The sequence below is a fragment of the Molothrus ater genome, chromosome 19 (assembly GCF_012460135.2).
Source record: "Molothrus ater isolate BHLD 08-10-18 breed brown headed cowbird chromosome 19, BPBGC_Mater_1.1, whole genome shotgun sequence".
Taxonomy (NCBI): domain Eukaryota; kingdom Metazoa; phylum Chordata; class Aves; order Passeriformes; family Icteridae; genus Molothrus; species Molothrus ater.
This window is the reverse complement of record NC_050496.2, coordinates 644601-662217: the sequence shown is the minus strand read 5'-3', so window position 1 is coordinate 662217 and position 17617 is coordinate 644601. Positions and strand designations below refer to the sequence as shown.

General features: G+C 61.5%; 1 protein-coding gene across 5 annotated transcripts in view; it reads left to right on the top strand.

The window, feature by feature from the left end:
- PIK3R6 (phosphoinositide-3-kinase regulatory subunit 6) overlaps nt 1-17253 on the top strand; it is a 28265-nt gene extending 11012 nt beyond the window's left edge. For 2 of the 5 annotated variants that reach the window (XM_036394650.2, XM_036394649.1), the window contains exons 2-19: nt 1256-1333; nt 3919-4002; nt 4395-4486; nt 5004-5072; nt 6486-6555; nt 6911-7094; nt 7866-8007; nt 8296-8382; nt 9111-9531; nt 10020-10116; nt 10431-10547; nt 11215-11316; nt 13293-13383; nt 13995-14065; nt 14362-14452; nt 14844-14914; nt 15474-15586; nt 16191-17253. In XM_036394650.2, coding sequence (XP_036250543.1) covers nt 1260-1333; nt 3919-4002; nt 4395-4486; nt 5004-5072; nt 6486-6555; nt 6911-7094; nt 7866-8007; nt 8296-8382; nt 9111-9531; nt 10020-10116; nt 10431-10547; nt 11215-11316; nt 13293-13383; nt 13995-14065; nt 14362-14452; nt 14844-14914; nt 15474-15586; nt 16191-16347 — 2133 coding nt within the window. In that variant the 5' untranslated portion in view covers nt 1256-1259 and the 3' untranslated portion in view covers nt 16348-17253. Of the gene's footprint in view, nt 1-1255; nt 1334-3918; nt 4003-4394; nt 4487-5003; nt 5073-5488; nt 5622-6485; nt 6556-6910; nt 7095-7865; nt 8008-8295; nt 8383-9110; nt 9532-10019; nt 10117-10430; nt 10548-11214; nt 11317-13292; nt 13386-13994; nt 14067-14361; nt 14453-14843; nt 14915-15473; nt 15587-16190 lie in introns of those variants that run through there. The other 3 variants (XM_036394648.2, XM_054516886.1, XM_054516887.1) reach the window with 3 other exon arrangements.
- Nucleotides 17254-17617: the final 364 nt, after the last annotated feature.

Below are 17617 nucleotides of genomic sequence, written 5' to 3'. Positions count from 1 at the left end.
TTGGGTTCCTGTGCTGCTCAGGAACATTCCCAGGGAAAAGGGGAATTTCTGCTCATTTGGGTTCCTGTGCTGCTCAGGAACATTCCCAGGGAAAAGGGGAATTTCTGCTCATTTGGGTTCCTGTGCTGCTCAGAAACATTCCCATGAAAAAGGGGGAATTTCTGTTCATTTGGGTTCCTGTGCTGCTCAGGAACATTCCCAGGGAAAAGGGGAATTTCTGCTCATTTGGGTTCCTGTGCTGGTCAGGAACATCCCCATGAAAAGGGGGAAGTTCTGCTCCTTTGGGTTCCTGTGCTGCTCCTGGCCAGGGGGAAGCAGTGGCTGGAGCTGGCAGGACCCTGCCTGACCCCAGTGTTCCTCAGAGCCTCTTCCTGTGCCTGTCCTCTCATCCCCCTCTCCCACGACTCCTGCCTGTCCCCCTGGGCAGCGTGACTGTTCTGAGCCTGCTGGGGACCTGTTCTGTCTCTTTATGTTGGATTTTCCCGGGAGACCCAAGCACTGGGAGCAAGCCGTGCCCTGTGGGCTCAGCCTCAGCGGCTCTTTGCTAAATTTGGAAGCTGTGGGTGGCCGGCAGCGCCCGCCCCCGCAGCGCCAAGAGGATGCGGATGTGGGGAGCCACCGACACCTTCGGCCGCACTCAGCGAGCGGCTGCTTCCTCCGGCAGCGAGCGCCGAGAGGAGCCGGGGCAGCGAGGGGGTGTCCGGGCTCCGGGGGCTCCGGGGGGCTCCGGGGGGCTCCCAGCTCCGGGGTCTGACGAGCTCCGGGGGTGTCCAAGCTCCGGGGTCTCACAGCTCCGGGGGCTCCGAGATCCGGGGTCTCACAGCTCCGGGGTCTCACAGCTCCGGGGGCTCACAGCTCCGGGGTCTCACAGCTCTGGGGGTCTCACAGCTCCGGGGGGCTCCCAGCTCCGGGGTCTCCGAGCTCCGGGGGTGTCCAAGCTCCGGGGTCTCACAGCTCCGGGGGCTCCGAGCTCCGGGGTGTCCGGGCTCCGGGGGTGTGCGAGCTCTGGGGGTGTGCGAACTCCGGGGGTCTCCCAAGCTTGGGGGTTCTCCGAGCTCCGGGGTTGTCCGAGCTCACCCAGCAGCAGCTCCAGCCCCGGGACTGGCAGTGGCGGCAGCCCCGAGCTGGAGATTCTGCCCCAAACACCGCCCGTGCTCCCCCGGGCTCTGTCCTGGTCCCAGGGGGTCCCAGGGGGTCCCGGAGCCTTCGTGCTCCCCCAGCTCACCCTGAGCCCGCCTGTTCCCGTTCCCTGCAGGGCCATGCCCCAGCGCCGTGAGCAGCCCCGCGCTGGTGCCCCAGGAGCTGCAGCCCGGCCCGGCCATGGACAGCTCAGGTGGGTGAAGCTGAGCCCCGGGGCGGGGAGGGGGAGCCGGGCAATTCCCCCTCACCCACCCCTTACACCCCCCGCCCTCTGTTCGAACACCTGGGCGCTGCCCAAGGTGCTGCCAGGTGCTGCTGGAAGGTGGGAAATGGGCATAGAGCAGTGCAGAGGCAGCCAAGAGCTTTGCTGGGTCTGGGGCGCTCACAGCTGACAAAACATTTGAGTTTTAAAGCAGTTTATTTTATAGTTGTGTATTTTATTTTTTAAAATTATTTTTATTTTAGTAGTATTTTTTATTTTATGGTAGTATATTTTATTTTTTTTTTATTTCATAGTACTATATTTTATTATTATTATTATTTTTAATTTTATAGAAGTAGATTTTATTATTACTTTTTATTTTATAGTAGTATTTTTTATTTTATGGTAGTATATTTTATTATTATTTTTTATTTCATAGTACTGTATTTTATTATTATTATTATTATTTTTATTTTACAGTAGTAGATTTTATTATTACTTTTTATTTTATAGTAGTATATGTTATAGTAGTATATTTTATTATTTTTATTAATTTTTATTATTTTTCATTTTATAGTAGTATTTTTTTTTTAATTTTATAGTAGTATATTTTACTCTTATTTTGTGTGTGTGTATTTCAGTCCATTTCCCCCATGTTTCATTTTCACGCTGTTTCAGAGGTGCTGTTGATCTCCCAGGCTCAGGATGTCAATGCTGAAAGGTTTTATTCCATTTCCAAGCTGCTGCTCTTTGTTGCTGGGTTTATTTTTTGCTGTTTTTAGATCAAAGTGCCTCTTGTTTGCGCTGGGTCAAGCTCTTTGCTCTGCCCTGTGAGGGACCCTCAGCGCTGGGGCTGCTTTGATGAGGAGGAGAGGCCAGGACTGAGAGCGGTGCTCAGGAAAAGCCTCCCCTGGCAGTTACAAACACACACAAAGGAAAAGAGCAGCACATTTCAAACAGCCCTTTGAGGCAGAATTCCCAATAAACAGGAGAGGGACATCAGGAGCTTCCCAAAATCCCCGAGGGGAAACCAAGGGTGAGGAAAGAGGAGTTTCTGAGACATTTCTCCAATGACACCTCCTAAAGGAGACAAACGCCGTGTCCTGAGGAGGTTTTGGTGCTGCGGCAGGGATGGGGCTCCCTGTGCACACACAGACCCTCAGCAGGGCAGCACTGCTGGCCCTGAGCCTGGGGCTGTTCCCTACCACAGCTCCAAAGCCATTCCCAGAGGCACCTGTGTGGGAAAGGCAGCAGAACCTGGATCCAAAGGGGAATTTCTGAACGGTTCACACTTATCTGTGAGCCAAAACTGAGATTTCAGCCAAGTGTTTAGCTCTCTTTGCTTAGAGACACAGCTGAGGGATCTAACAGAGAGCCTGTAGGCATTTGGGGTATCAAGTTTAGCACAACCAGCCTAGCTGGGAGCTGCAGGCTGGGCCTGTGCTTGCTCACAAAAAGGGATGAAGAAGTCAGTTATTTCATTAACCACATGTACGAGGCAGTGATACCATCTTTAAGGGGATATAATGAAGAGAAAGTTCAGCTTTTTATCCTCTGCAAACCTGTAAAGAGGAGTAGGCTGCCAGGAGAAGCTCTGGGAGGCAGGGAGTGAGAGAGGCTGGAGTGAGACAGGCTGGAGAGAGAGAGACAGGCTGGAGAGAGACAGGCTGGAGAGAGAGAGACAGGCTGGAGTGAGAGAGACAGGCTGGAGAGAGAGAGGCTGGAGAGAGAGAGACAGGCTGGAGAGAGACAGGCTGGAGTGAGACAGGCTGGAGAGAGACAGGCTGCAGTGAGAGAGACAGGCTGCAGTGAGAGAGACAGGCTGGAGTGAGAGAGACAGGCTGGAGTGAGACGGGCTGGAGTGAGAGAGACAGGCTGGAGTGAGACAGGCTGCAGTGAGACAGGCTGCAGTGAGACAGGCTGCAGTGAGAGAGACAGGCTGGAGTGAGAGAGACAGGCTGCAGTGAGAGAGACAGGCTGCAGTGAGACAGGCTGCAGTGAGACAGGCTGCAGTGAGACAGGCTGCAGTGAGTGAGACAGGCTGCAGTGAGAGAGGCTGGAGTGAGACAGGCTGGAGTGAGACAGGCTGGAGTGAGACAGGCTGCAGTGAGAGAGACAGGCTGGAGTGAGACAGGTTGCAGTGAGTGAGACAGGCTGCAGTGAGACAGGCTGGAGTGAGAGAGACAGGCTGCAGTGAGTGAGACGGGCTGCAGTGAGACAGACAGGCTGCAGTGAGAGAGACAGGCTGCAGTGAGACAGGCTGCAGTGAGACAGGCTGCAGTGAGACAGGCTGGAGCCACGAGCTTCAGGCAGGCAGAACCTCCAGGCTGGGTGGGCACTTGTGGGGTTCTGTGCCATTCTGTGCCATTCTGTGGCACTCTGTGGCACTGTGGCACTCTGTGTCAGTCTGTGCCATTCTGTGTCACTCTGTGGCACCTCCCAACCCTGTCCAGCGGCCCTGGGGACAGCTCTGCAGTTTCCATCACAGCTCTGAGGGCTCTGTCTGGGCTCTGTCCGGGCTGTCCCGCCCCGGGGGTGCTCAGGTGTCCCGGCTCAAGTGTCGCTGTCCCCTGCAGAGCTGGAGTCGGACATCCTGCGGCGGGTGCGGGCGCTGCTGCGGGAGCTGGACGGGCACCACCCCTCCTGCCAGAGCGACCGAGGTGAGCGACGGCCCCTGCCCGGGCACCGCCCGCCCCGGCCCCGCCCGCCCCGGCCCCGCTCCTCCCGCTGCCCCCGGGGGCCTGGGGACTGACTCCGCTCATCCGCCCTGCCGAGCCCTCTGCGCGAGGGGACAGATCCTTCACCAGCTGCACCCGTGCCCCAGCAGCGTCTGTCACCCTGTGTCACCCTGTGTGACACCCTGTGCAGCCCCAGCATTGTCACCCTGTGTGACACCCTGCGCAGCCCCAGCATTGTCACCCTGTGTGACACCCTGTGCAGCCCCAGCATTGTCACCCTGTGTGACACCCTGTGCAGCCCCAGCATTGTCACCCTGTGCCACCCTGGGTGACTGTCACCCCTGCAGAGTCCCACCCCTGCTGTCCCTCCTCAGGAATGCTGCGCTGGACCCTGCACAAAAGAATGGACCAGAACCCCAGGACCAGCTGTGTCCTGGTCAGCATCCTGGTGAAGGAGCTGGAGAGGGTGAGTGCCACCCCCGGGAGGGGACAGTGCCACCCAGGGAGGGGACAGTGCCACCCCAGAGAGGGGACAGTGCCACCTCAGGGAGGGGACAGTGCCACCCAGGGAGGGGACAGTGCCACCCAGGGAGGGGACAGTGCCTGCCCAGGGAGGGGACAGTGCCACTCAGGGAGGGGACAGTGGCACCCCCGGGAGGGGACAGTGCCACCCAGGGAGGGGACAGTGGCACCCAGGGAGGGGACAGTGCCACCCCCGGGAGGGGACAGTGGCACCCAGAGAGAGGACAGTGCCGCCCCAGGGAGGGGACAGTGCCACCCAGAGAGAGGACAGTGCCACCCAGGGAGGGGACAGTGGCACCCAGAGAGAGGACAGTGCCACCTCAGGGAGGGGACAGTGCCACCCAGGGAGGGGACAGTGCCACCCAGGGAGCCTGGCCCACGCTGGGGGCTCTGGGGCTGCTCTGCCCAGCGCAGGGTCCTGCCAGGGGCTGACTGTGCCTGCCCTGCCTCTGCTCCCACAGGCAGAGCGAGGGGACCTGCGGCACTACATCATCCCCCTGCTGCACACGCTGATGTACACCTTGATCCAGGTGAGGCAGCACCGGGGCAGCACCCGGGGAACATCAGCGCACAGGAGAGGCCACCGGAGCCACTCAGAACCTGGAGCAGCCGCTCAGAGGCAGCAGAGCCCTGGGACAGCCCCAGGTGGGCTCAGATGGGCATCTCCCATGTCCCTGTGGCACACGGAGTGCCAGCTCCTGCCACCTGAGCCCTTTGCTGGGGGCCTTTCAGTGCCTGGCAAAACAAATGCGTGCCCAGGCTCCAGTGGGCATTCCTGGAGGCTCCCAAACCCCTGCAGGGCCTGATTCTGCCCCATGTTTTACATTTAAATCCAGAGTGAATTCAGTGCAGTGAATTTGGTGCCCTCCCAGCCTGGGGGCTGTGTTGGGGCAGATTCAGGGCTCACTGCCTGTCACCTCCCTGTCACCTCCCTGTGCCCCTGCAGGCTCCCTGCATCCCTGACGAGCTCTGTGCCAGGGTTTATGACTTCTGCAAGAGGCTGCTGACCCTGCCCAAGCCCTTCTGCACCATCGGGCTGGACTATGCCAGCAGGCTGCAGCTGGAGAGGGCAGCCCCAGGTAAGGGGGGCTGGCAGGAGCTGATCAGCTCCAAAGCAGCGCCGTGGGCACTGAGGTGTCAGAGGGGCTGCAGGGAACAGCCCCGTGCAGGAAGCAAGCCCAAGGACACCTGATTTCTTTTTGCTCTGTGTTCTTTTTCTCTGTTCTCATTGAAGTTCCTCCAGTTCCAGTTTTCTGTAACAGGAGCCTTTCAAACAATCCTTTAGAGCAGAGCGAGGTGCAGACACCCTATGATGGGGAGGGGAAGCAGGGGAATCCTGCTGGGGAGTTTTGGTGCCGTTCTGGGGAGCCTCAGCCCACCCCAGCAGCCCAAGCTCTGCTCCCCAGCGCTGCTTTGGCTCCAAGGGGGACCCCTGAGTGTCCCCTCTGCGTCCCTGAGCTTGGGTGCAGGGGTGGCTCAGGGTGCACACAGGGGATCTCCAGCAGGGCTCCCCTGGGGCAGCACGGGGGTCCCAGGGGATTGTCCCTGAGCCAGGCCAGGGATGGAGCCTCAGCCCTGGGCAGGGCAGGGCAGGGCAGGGCAGGGCAGGGCCTCTCTCCTGATCCAGAGACCCCTGGAGCTCCTCAGATGTCCCCAGTGGCCCTGGGGACAGAGCTCTCCCTCCTGCCTGCTCCTAATGCCCCAAACAAAGGAAGGGAAACACAGGAAATCACCCGGAACAGACGGGGGTTTCTTTTTCTGGAGCCAGGGCTATCTTTGTCCTGGGCTGTTTTTAGCTCTGGCCCAGCTCTTGGCTGTTTAAGCTGAGCTCAGCGGGTGTTCCCCGCCTTGGCAGAGCCTCCTCAGGCTGCAGAGCCGGGAGCAGCCCGGGCTGCTGCCCCGAGGGCTGTGCTGCTCCTACCGGGCGTGTTTGTCCTTGGCAGGGACCCTGTACCAGAGGACGGTCATCTCCGAGCAGAGCCTGCCCAGCGCCGCCTTCCCCTGCCAGGAGAGGTGAATGCTGCCCCCGGAGGGGCTGTACTGTCATTTTACTGTCATTTTACTGTCATTTTACTGTCATTTTGGGGTCTCTCAGGGAAACCTGTCCTTTCCCAGCACTCTTGGTAGGAGCAGACAGCCTGGGGCTGAGCCTCGTGCCCTTGGGGACACCACGGGGTGACACCCAGTACCTCACCAGGACTGCATGGGGAGGGCACATTCTGGTGTGTCCCAATTGTGTCCCCTCGCGGGGCACACGGGGTGGAGAAGGGGAACAGCAACAGCAACAATGGAAAAAGTGAGACGGGAGCTGCTCCTGCCAGCCCCGGGGGCTGTGGTGTGAGGCTGCATCTCCCCCTTTCCCCCGCAGGATTTTCATCTTCGCTGACCCCGAGCTGCTGCCCGAAGCCATCTGCAGGGCTCTGGCCATGGACACCGAGGCTGCCCAGGTGTCCCAGAGCCCGCGGGGCTGCATGAGCTGCGTGGTCACCCACGCCCTGCAGGCGGCCCTGGGGGACACCTGCGACACCCCCGGCCTCAGGGCCCGCCTCCAGGTACTGCAGCAGCTCCTCCCCTGCTCCCCCTGCTCCTGCTCTGCACAGCCTGCAGGAGCAAACGGTGCTTTGGGAAGTGGAGAAACCCCCCCAGCTCCCCAGTGCTGCGGCCCCAGAGCTGGGCTGGGCTGAGCTCAGACACCCTTCGGATGGAAAACAGCAGAGCCAGAGGGGGAACCTTCGGTCTCAGTGCTGGTTTTGCCCAGCAAAGCTGAGACAGAGCCTCTTGTCAGCTCCTCTGGGAGCCGCTGGGCACTGCAGGAACCTCTCAGGGGAAAGGTTTCAGCCAGTTTTCTCCAAACCCTCCTGGAAGGAGCTGTGGGGCTGCAGTGGCACAAATGTCTGCCTCAGTCACTTGGCAGGGGCTCCCGGCAATCCCCACTCCAAGGTCACCCTCATGTGCCTGCTGTCCCCATGGGCCGAGGGTCACCCCAAGTGCCAGCACTGCTGGGGATGCCCCAGGAGCCCTTCAGCTGCCAAGCTGCCCCCAAAGGAGCTGTGAGCAGCCAGCACAGCCAGCGTCTGCTGGGGACAGGAGGACATTGGTGTCCCCCGGGAATCACTTTCTGCAGGACCCATTTGCTGTCCCTGCAGGAATCACTTTCTGCAGGACCCACTTGCTCTCCCTGTAGGAATCACTTTCTGCAGGACCCATTTGCTGTCCCTGCAGGAATCACTTTCTGCAGGACCCATTTGCTGTCCCTGCCCCTCCCGCTGCCCTGGCCGTGGATCATTCCCCGTTTCCAGGCGCTCACAGCCCCTGTCCCGCAGGCCCTGCCCCCGGGGGATGTGGAGCACTGGTTCCAGCAGGTGGTGGCGGCCGTGGAGGGCAGCGAGGGGGGCTCGGACCGGGGCCAGCGCACGGCGCGGCTGGAGAGGATCTACCACAGCCTCCTGGGCTCCTCGCACAAAGGTGAGCCCAGGCAGGCATTCCCATGGGACAGGGAGCCGTGGTGTCCTCCTGTGTCCCTGTGTCACTCCTGTCCCTGGCCCAGTTCCCCCCTTCCATTTCTCCCTCCCAGCAGTGCTGCAGACACCTGGGGATGGCTCAGTTTGTGAGAGCAGGGGCTGCACAGCCTCACATCTGGCCTCACCCAGCAGCTCTGGGCAGGGAGAGCCCCAGGGCTGCCCCAGCCAGCGCTCAGTGCTGGGGCTCGTGCTGGTGTGTGGGGAAATGCTCCAAGAGCCCTTGTATTCCCAGGGAATGCTCCCCAGGAAGGGCTGCAGGGCACCCCTCTGCCCAGCCCCAACATCAGCTTCCACCTGTGGACAGAAGATGAGCAGCTCTGTGAGTGCCCCAGGGCTGGGGGCGCTGGGGGGGTCTGAGCCTGGGGGTCCTGTCCCAGAGGGGTCACTGAGCCCTGACCCTTGGGCAGGGAGTTTGGGCACCACTGTCCCAGGCCCAAGCTCGTGGAGATGGGCGCTGACTGTCCCAGGCCTCCTTCCTGGTGAGGAGGAGGGGGAAGGAGCTGGGGCTGCAGCAGGACGTGCCCAGGGCACCCGTGGGTGCCCCTGGCAGTGCCCAAGGCCAGGCTGGATGGAGCTGTGAGCAGCCTGCTCTGGTGGAAGGTGTCCCTGCCATGGCAGGGTTGGGAATGAGGATGATCCTCAAGGTCCCCCCCAACCCGAACCACTCTGGGGTTCTGGGGCTGGAGCAGCACCAAGCTCTCTCGGTGGGCACTGGGGCTGAGGACTGGCTGCCCTCGGAGCCCTCAGCTCTGCGGGTTCCCTGAGGGGAGAGCAGCTGGGGCAGGAGCGGGCTGAGCCCCTCTGTGCCCCTCTCCCGGCTCAGGCTCTCAGGGAAGGAGCTGGGGCTGTTCCTGCTCTCAGCTCAGGGCTCCCCAGGGGGAAGGCAGCTGGGGCAGGAGCAGGTGGTGTCCCTGTCCCCGCTCAGGCGCTCCGTGCCCGCAGGGAAGGAGCTGGGGCTGTTCCTGCTCTCAGCTCTGCGGGTTCCCCGGGTGAGGGAAGCTGTGCCCGGCTGTGCCCTGTCCCCGCTCAGGCGCTCCGTGCCCGCAGGGAAGGAGCTGGTGCTGTTCCTGCGGCCGCTGTCGCAGAGCTGCGAGCCCGAGGGCCTGGGGCAGGAGCTGGAGCCCGTGGAGATGCCGGACTCGCTGCCGGGCTGCGGCTGCTGCGGCCAGAGCCGCTTCTCGGTGCTGTCCACGGACAGCGGCATCGAGCGGGACCTGCCCGCGCCGGAGGAGCCCTGCGAGCGCTCCCGGCTGCACAGGAAGGGCGGCATCAAGAAGAAGCCGTCGCCGCTGGACAGCGTGGCCCTGCTGCAGGCTGGCGGCGGGAAGCCCCCCGGGAAGGCCCTCGGGAGGGCGGGGATGCCCCCCGAGCCCCCGGCCCCGCTGCAGAGGCTGCACACCGCCCGCGTGGTGCTGCTGGGGGACGATCGCATCCTGGGCCGCCTGGCACAAGCCTTCCACTCGCTCAGGTACCTGCGGCCGGCCGGGCTCGGGGGGACGGAGCACAGCGGGGCTGTGGGAGCAGCCGGGGGGCTGGGGCTGGGGCTGGGGCTGGGGCTCGGATCCGTGCTCGGCTCCCAAACGCACCCGACTGTCCCCGGCGGCTCTCATGGCCCGAGTGATGCACACAGCCTGTCCTCCCCTCTGTGCGGGGGCTCGGTTAAACGAACAACAAACGAGACAGTGGGAAAAATCCCACAAAGAGGCTGTTTCCCAGCTGGTTCCCCCGGGTGGGGTGGGTGACAGTGTGGGCAGCCTGGGAGCAGAGCTGGGTGCACAGGGACACCAGGACCTGACAAAAACTCCTCCCCATCACCTCCCCTTGCTTGATTTGGGAGCCCAGGGCACATCCCGGGAAAGGAGGCAGCGAGGGGGGCAGGTGGCAGAGCAGAGGCCGTGTCCTGGCACTGCCCTGCCTTCTGCCCCTGCCCTCGGGACGTCTCCGTTCGCGTTTCAGGAAGCGGGAGGCCCGCCGAGTGTTCCTGACGCCCAGGCTGGACCTGCAGTTCTACCACATCCCCGTGGTGCCGGCACAGCCCCAGCCCTCGGCTGCTGTGAGTGCCGGGGGTGGGAGATGGGGACAGCTGGGGATCGGGAATTCCTGTCTGTCCGGGCGATGGGATCGGGAATTCCTGTCTGTCTGGGGGATGGGATTGGGAATTCCTGCCAGTCCGGGGGATGGGGAGAGCAGGGGATCGGGAATTCCTGAGTGTGAGCCAAGTGTGAGCCAAGTCCCAGAGGAGCTGGATTTAGGGCTGGAAGTGGCTGGGAGGGGCTCTCCAGGGTTTTCTCCTCACGTTTTGCTCAATACAAGCCCAGGCAAAGCAAATATTCCCAGGCTGTGGCTGTGAGCTGCGTTTCCCTGCAGGAGCACGCTGGCCCCGAGGAGCTGTGCGAGGTGGCCGGGTACCTGGGCAGGGCTGACCCCTGGTACGAGAGCAACATCAACACCCTGTGCCACATGATCCCCAAGCTGGCCACCATGGTAGGAGGAAAACCTTCCCATGTCCCAAAAACACCTGCAGCCCCTGGGGAGGGCTCTGTGCCCTGCAGGGCTCTCCATCCCCAGGCAGAGATTTCCCTCCAAACCCTTCCCAGGCCCTGCAGGGCTCTCCATCCCAGGTAGAGATTTCCCTCCAAACCCTTCCCAGGCTGAGATTTCCCTCCAAACTCTCCCCAAGCCCTGCAGGGCTCTCCATCCCCAGGCAGAGATTTCCCCTCTCCAGGCCCTGCAGGGCTCTCCAGCCCCAGACATTTCCCCTCCAAACCCTTCCCAGGCCCTGCAGGGCTCTCCAGCCAAGACAGAGATTTCCCCTGCCAACCCTCCCCAGGAGGTGCCCGTGTCTGACACTGCCCCAGCCCACAAAAACCATTTGCTGTGGTGGGGTTTTTTGACCAGGGGACAGGAAATGGCAGATTTCAAGAAAGAAAACTTGTGCTGAAATCCCCCCAGCTGTCATTTCCTGGCAGTTTGAGCCACCACTGCCTGCCCACACAGAAAGGGCTGCGAGGGGGGCTCAGCTCCTGCTCCCTGTGAGTGGCGAGGCCAGGGACAGCTCATCCCTCCCTCGGTGCCCAGGAAGGTGTGAGGCCTCGTGGCAGGGTTTCTGAGAAGTGGCAGGGGCTGAGCCAGCCTGTGGTTTGTCCCCCAGCCCAGCAGGGCCCTGGTGACCGACCTGTTCCTCACCGACGTCATCGCCTACTACGTCCGCATGGGCACGCAGCCCGTCTGCTTCCAGGTGCACTCTGTCAAGGTGGGTGGCACAGCTGGCACAGCTGGCACAGCCCTGCAGGGGCTGGCAGAGCTGGGCAGAGCCAGAGGGGGCTCCCAGCAGATCCCAGCCCATGATCCTGGAGCGCAGCTCAGCTGAGCCAGTGCCCCTGGCAGGGCCATTTGGGGATCTCAGCCCAGCACAGGAGCCTTGAAATCCCCCTCAGGGTCGGGGGTGTCCCGCCCTGCCGGGCTCAGGGTGCTCAGGAGCCCTGTTCCTGCTGCTCTGGGTGCTGGGAGCGAGCAGGGCTCTGCTGAGCAGAGTGCCAGAACCCCCTGTCCCTGCGGGGGCTTTGCAGGGCTTCCTGCAGCGCCCTTTGCTGGATTTCCTGCCAGCTTTGCTCTGAGGCGCTATCACAGCCAGGGCTGGCATTTGATAGGAGAGCAAGGAAGGGCTAAATTCGGGCATACAACATTAACCCTTCCCTCCCTGCTCCTCTGGCAGCCCCTCCAAAGCTCAGGCTGATGCACAGAGCTCTTTTTAATCTGCTCACAGCCACTGTGGCACCTATTGCAGAGTGGCTGGGATCTCCAGGACCTGCTCTGCACGTCCTGCCCAATTCAGGCCCGTGAAAAGGAAATAATCCCCAGGGCTGGGGTGAGCTGCCCATTGCGGTTGGGTCAGAGAGGAACAGCGTCCCCTGAAGCTCAGCAGCAGCTCAGCCTGGCCGGGAGAATGGGAGTGACTCATCTCCGAGGGCACAGTGACATCCAGTGGCCGGGGACAGTGCCCGTGGCTGGGCTGGCCAGGTCCCCACGTTCTGGCAAGGCTCCCACCCTCCTGGAGCTCAGGAAACGGTGCCAGGGCAGCTCCCCCAGCCCACAGGAACCCCGAGTGCCATGGCCAGCTCCCAGCCCCCGGGGCTGCTCTGGAGAGGCTGTCCAGGGCACAAACCTCGTGTGACACCTCGGGGTGACAGAGGAGATGTCCTCAGGGCTGTTCCTGTCAGGGCTGTGACTCTCAGGGCTGTTCCTCTCAGGGCTGTGACTCTCAGGGCTGTTCCTGTCAGGGCTGTGTCTCTCAGGGCTGTTCCTCCCAGGGCTGTTCCTGTCAGGGCTGTTCCTCCCAGGGCTGTGTCTCTCAGGGCTGTGTCTCTCAGGGCTGTGTCTCTCAGGGCTGTGTCTCTCAGGGCTGTGTCTCTCAGGGCTGTGACTCTCAGGGCTGTATCTCTCAGGGCTGTGACTCTCAGGGCTGTGACTCTCAGGGCTGTGTCTCTCAGGGCTGTGACTCTCAGGGCTGTGACTCTCAGGGCTGTGACTCTCAGGGCTGTGACTCTCAGGGCTGTGTCTCTCAGGGCTGTTCCTGTCAGGGCTGTGACTCTCAGGGCTGCGTCTCTCAGGGCTGTGACTCTCAGGGCTGTGACTCTCAGGGCTGTTCCTCCCAGGGCTGTTCCTCCCAGGGCTGTGTCTCTCAGGGCTGTGTCTCTCAGGGCTGTGTCTCTCAGGGCTGTGTCTCTCAGGGCTGTTCCTCTCAGGGCTGTTCCTCCCAGGGCTGTGTCTCTCAGGGCTGTGTCTCTCAGGGCTGTTCCTCTCAGGGCTGTGTCTCTCAGGGCTGTTCCTCTCAGGGCTGTTCCTCCCAGGGCTGTGACTCTCAGGGCTGTTCCTCCCAGGGCTGTGTCTCTCAGGGCTGTGTCTCCCAGGGCTGTGTCTCTCAGGGCTGTGTCTCTCAGGGCTGTGTCTCTCAGGGCTGTGTCTCTCAGGGCTGTTCCTCTCAGGGCTGTTCCTCCCAGGGCTGTGTCTCTCAGGGCTGTGACTCTCAGGGCTGTTCCTGTCAGGTCTGTGACTCTCAGGGCTGTGTCTCTCAGGGCTGTTCCTCCCAGGGCTGTTCCTGTCAGGTCTGTGACTCTCAGGGCTGTGTCTCTCAGGGCTGTGTCTCTCAGGGCTGTTCCTCCCAGGGCTGTGTCTCTCAGGGCTGTGTCTCTCAGGGCTGTGACTCTCAGGGCTGTCCCTCTCTTCCAGGTGCTGTTCCAGGACCCAGCCCAGGACCCGGCTGAGGACGTGTTCCTGACGGAGCTGCTGACGCAGGTGCAGGACAGCCCCTCTCACAGAGGTGTGTGTGTCCCAGCAGCCCGGACAGGGCTCCTGCCATGCCCAGGTGCCCCCTCAACCTGCAGAGCTCCAGGCCATGGGCAGCACTCCTTGTTCCTGGCCAGACCTCCCTGACCACCTCCCCGTCCCTGCTCTCCCAGGAGACCAGGCTGATGTGGGCCCTGCTGGCTCCTGGCCCAGCCAGGGTTTGCAGTCTGAGCCTCTGGTCGGCTCCAGGACACTCGGGAGCTGAACCTGAGCCCTGATGTAGTGGAGGAAACAAGCTGAGCCTCACAGCCGGATGTTTTCCTGGTAGAAATCCAGCTCCTCGAGCTGCCAGGGCTGGAGCAGGAGTGCTTGGAGGCTGCTCCAGCAGTGCCACCCAGATCCTCTGTCAGTGCACTCTGGTCCCCATCCAGGGGACATTTGTCACTGAGGCTGGCACAGAGCCTGCAGTGGGTCTGTCCCACTGGCACAGGGCCCCAGCTGCCAAGAGAGGGACAGAAGGGACAAAGCGTGACAGGAGGCCATGGTGGGACACTGGGGGGGCTCAGCCCTGGGGGGATCCCTCTCTGCTGAGCTCAGACAGGTGGGAGGAGGGAGAGTCAACCCCACCTGGTTCCCTCCTGGCAGAGCTGAGCACGACCAAGAGGAAAAGCACCCTGGATGGGCCTGGCATGGACCTCACAGTGACCTACAGGAGGGTGAGTGGGGCTCCTGCACCCCCAGTCTCTGCTCCAGCAGGGCACAGATCTCCTAAAAGGGCACTGACCTCCCTCTTCCCTCTGGAATTGCTGTCCAGGCAAGGACAGGGGCTGTGCTCAACCTGTTAGCTCCCCTGTGCTTGTGACAAGCTGTGCCCAGCCCTGCCAGGGCACTGCCAGGGCATTGATTGTCAGGGCACTGCCAGGGCATTGCCAGGGCACTGCCAGGGTATCTCCAGGGCATTGATTGCCAGGGCACTGCCAGGGCACTGCCAGGACTCTGCCCTTGCCCGCAGGTTGTGCTCAGCGAGCGGCAGAAGGAGCTGGCGCTGTCCCTGCGCTCCACGGGCCTGCTGATGAAAGCCATCCCTGCTGAGGAGGCTGCAGGTGGGTTCTTCCCGCTTCCTGGGGTTCCTGGTGCTCAGAGCAGTGGATCTGCCCACGGCCCTTGGTGCCAGCTGTGTCTGGGCTCTGGGGGTGGAACCAGTGACAGGAATATCGGTGTCCCCACGGTCTGGTTGGGGTTTGCTCAGGAATGACGTGCCTGAGGCTCAGACAGGACTCCAGCATCTTCCCTCTGCTCCAGCCTTCCTCTTCCAGCTGCCCCTTAGCACAGCCTGTGAGCTTTCCACCCTGGGCACGATCCCACACAATTCCTGTGCCCTTGGAGCCTGCTGGAGCCCTGTGTGTCCATAGTGCACCCAAATGTGGGGCAGGGTCCCCAGAGCTGAGCTGAGGCTGTGCCATGGCCCCAGCCCAACCCCTGCTTCTGTCCCAGGCCTGGGCTGCCTCACTGTGACCATCACTGAAATCATCAGGACCAGCAACTTGGCAGGACGCTCATTCTCAGTGAGTACCCGTGGGATGCTCAGGGCCAAAATCCCCTCAACAGCAGGGAAAGGGGCAACCCTGTGGGGAGGAGAGGGATTTGGGGCCACCCTGTAATCATTTTCTGTGGAAAAGTCTGGATGTTTGAGCCAAAGCCCCAGATCCCTCCCTGCTGGTCACTCTGATCCCTGCTGGTCACTGTGATCCCTGCTGGTCACTCTGATCCCTGCTGGTCACTCTGATCCCTGCTGGTCAGTGCCATCCCTGCTGGTCACTCTGATCCCTGCTGGTCACTCTGATCCCTGCTGGTCACTCTCATCCCTGCTGGTCACTCTCATCCATTCTGGTCACTCTGATCCCTGCTGGTCACTCTGATCCATGCTGGTCATGCTCATCCCTGCTGGTCACTCTCATCCCTGCTGGTCAGTGCCAGGTTCTGAATACAGAGAAATTACTCTCTTTGTGTCCCATCTGAGGTTAAAGAGGAAAACCAGAGCAATGTCATTTTCTGTCCCACCCAGCACACAGCCCAGGGAGGGGAGGGACGCCCCCACAGGCCCTCCTTGCTCTCCCCATGCAGGCTGTGGCACACAGGTTCAGAACTCGCAGCATCAAGGTCAGGAGCGCAGAGCAGAGACCCTTCACAGTGCGGCTGGACAAGGACAGCAGGAGAACCTACAGGGACGTGATCGGGTGAGAATCCTGGCTCTGCACGTCCCCTGCCTCCCCTCTGCCAGGGAGCCCTGACCCTCATCCCTGACAAACCCCCACTCCTTCTCCAGGGGCAGCAGGGACACGAAGGCTCCCCTACATTTGTGTTTTGGAGATGGTGTGAGGAATAAGATTGTTCTTTACACAAAAGGTGCTGTCCTTGAGGCAGGAGAAAAGCAGGCACCTCCAGGGGCAAGCAGAGTTAGATCTCCTGAGCTATGAATGCATCAGGGTGCTGATGCTCTCTGCCCTGACTGCATCCCTGCCCGGGCTCTCCAGCAGGGGCAGGTGGGGGAGAGCACCCAGCCCTGTGGGCATGGCCGGGGCTGGTGTGCCCGGGGAGCTGCAGGGCCAGGGGATGTGCTGAGGGTTCAAGGTCCAGCCAACACAAACTGTGAATTCCTGAGTCTCACTGAGCTCAGGAGCTCGGGGTTCTGTCAAACACTGACACCCAGCAGCTCATCTCTGCGGTCAGACCCAGCTGCAGAAAGCACAATTGCAGCTGTGGCTGGCAGGGGGAGAGCTGGCCTTTGCTCAGAGCTCACATCGGAACGTGCCACAGGAAATGTGCTCTGTGCCCTTCCAGCCTGGAGGTGTCTCCCTGCCTCGAGCCCAGCTACTGCCTGCAGAAGACGAGGACCACGAAATGCAGCCCTGAGGAAACAGAAGACGTGGGGCTGGTGAAATACCTGCCCAAGTCTCTGCTGCTGCCCATCAACACGTTCGCAGGAGTCATCCCGTGAAGGAGATGGAAAAGGTGCTGGGAGTTACGACCTGGGGCCAGCACAGAGCACACGGGGAGAGAAAACTCTCTGAAAGCCACCAGTGGGGACTTTACATGGCAGTGGTGGGGAGAGCAGAGGAGGATGGGCTCAGAGGGCACAGCCCTGCCCTGTGACAGTGTGACAGTGTGACAATGGCCCCATGCCCCTGCCAAGGGCACAGTCCTGCCCTGTGACAGTGTGACAATGGCCCCATGCCCCTGCCAAGGGCACAGCCCTGCCCTGTGACAGTGTGACAGTGTGACAATTGCTGACAGCCCCTGCCAAGGGCACAGCCATGCTCCAGGACTGAGCTTTTGCCTTTTGCCCAGGTCAGGGAAAAGCTTTGAGCTCTCCATTCAGGAAGAACAAGGCAGATCCGTGGAGGTGGCACTGCCACCCGGGGAGCCCAGGGCAGCTGGCAGCAGCAATGTTCCTTTTGGAGGTGTCTCACAGCCCAGCAGGGCTCAGGTTTTCACCTCACGAGCCAAACGCTGTTGGTGCTCCCCTGTGCCAGCCTGGGGCAGCAAACATTGTGCCCCTGAAGGAAGCTGGGGAGCAGCAGGAGCCCTCGGGCACCTCAGGAAACCCCTGCATGAGCAGCTGCTGGTTTTGGGATCGTGTGGGCCTTAAGGGGTGACCCCTCTGCACCCCTCTGCCTCTTCAGGGCTTCCCTGTGGGGTTTGCACACACAAAGAAAAGGCTCAGAAAGCCAAAAGGCTTGGAGCTGGGCTGGGGTGCGGGCTGGAGCGCAGAGTTTGTTCTGTACAGCTGTAAACTATGTAGATGGATGATAAATTATTTGTATAGGTGTCATGGATGACTTGTACCAGAGGGTGCAGTCCTTTTAGTGCCGATGGAAAGAAATGGCGACAAAGCCAAGCTGAAGCTGCCCTTGGTGGTTGTTGTGTGTTTGCACGTGGCTGGGATGCTCAGGAGCTCCACCTGAACTGAGGCTCGGTTCTTCCCCGAGCAGTGAGCCCCGAACAGATTGTCCAGAGAGGAGCATCCCTCACCGGGGCTATTCCACCCGCAATCCCGTTCCCTGGGGCTCCCGTCCGTGTCCCCCGCGCCCCGGCGGGCCGGGAGGAGGGCGAGCCCCGGGCCGTCCCCTCCGAGCCCAGCGGAACCGCGGCCGCCGCTCCCCGGCCTGTGCGGGGCGCTGGGGCCAGATGAGCGCGGCGGCCGCTTCAGCCCGAGCATCCCGGGACCTGCGGGAGGGGACGGGCCGGGCTATCCCCGTGCCGGTACC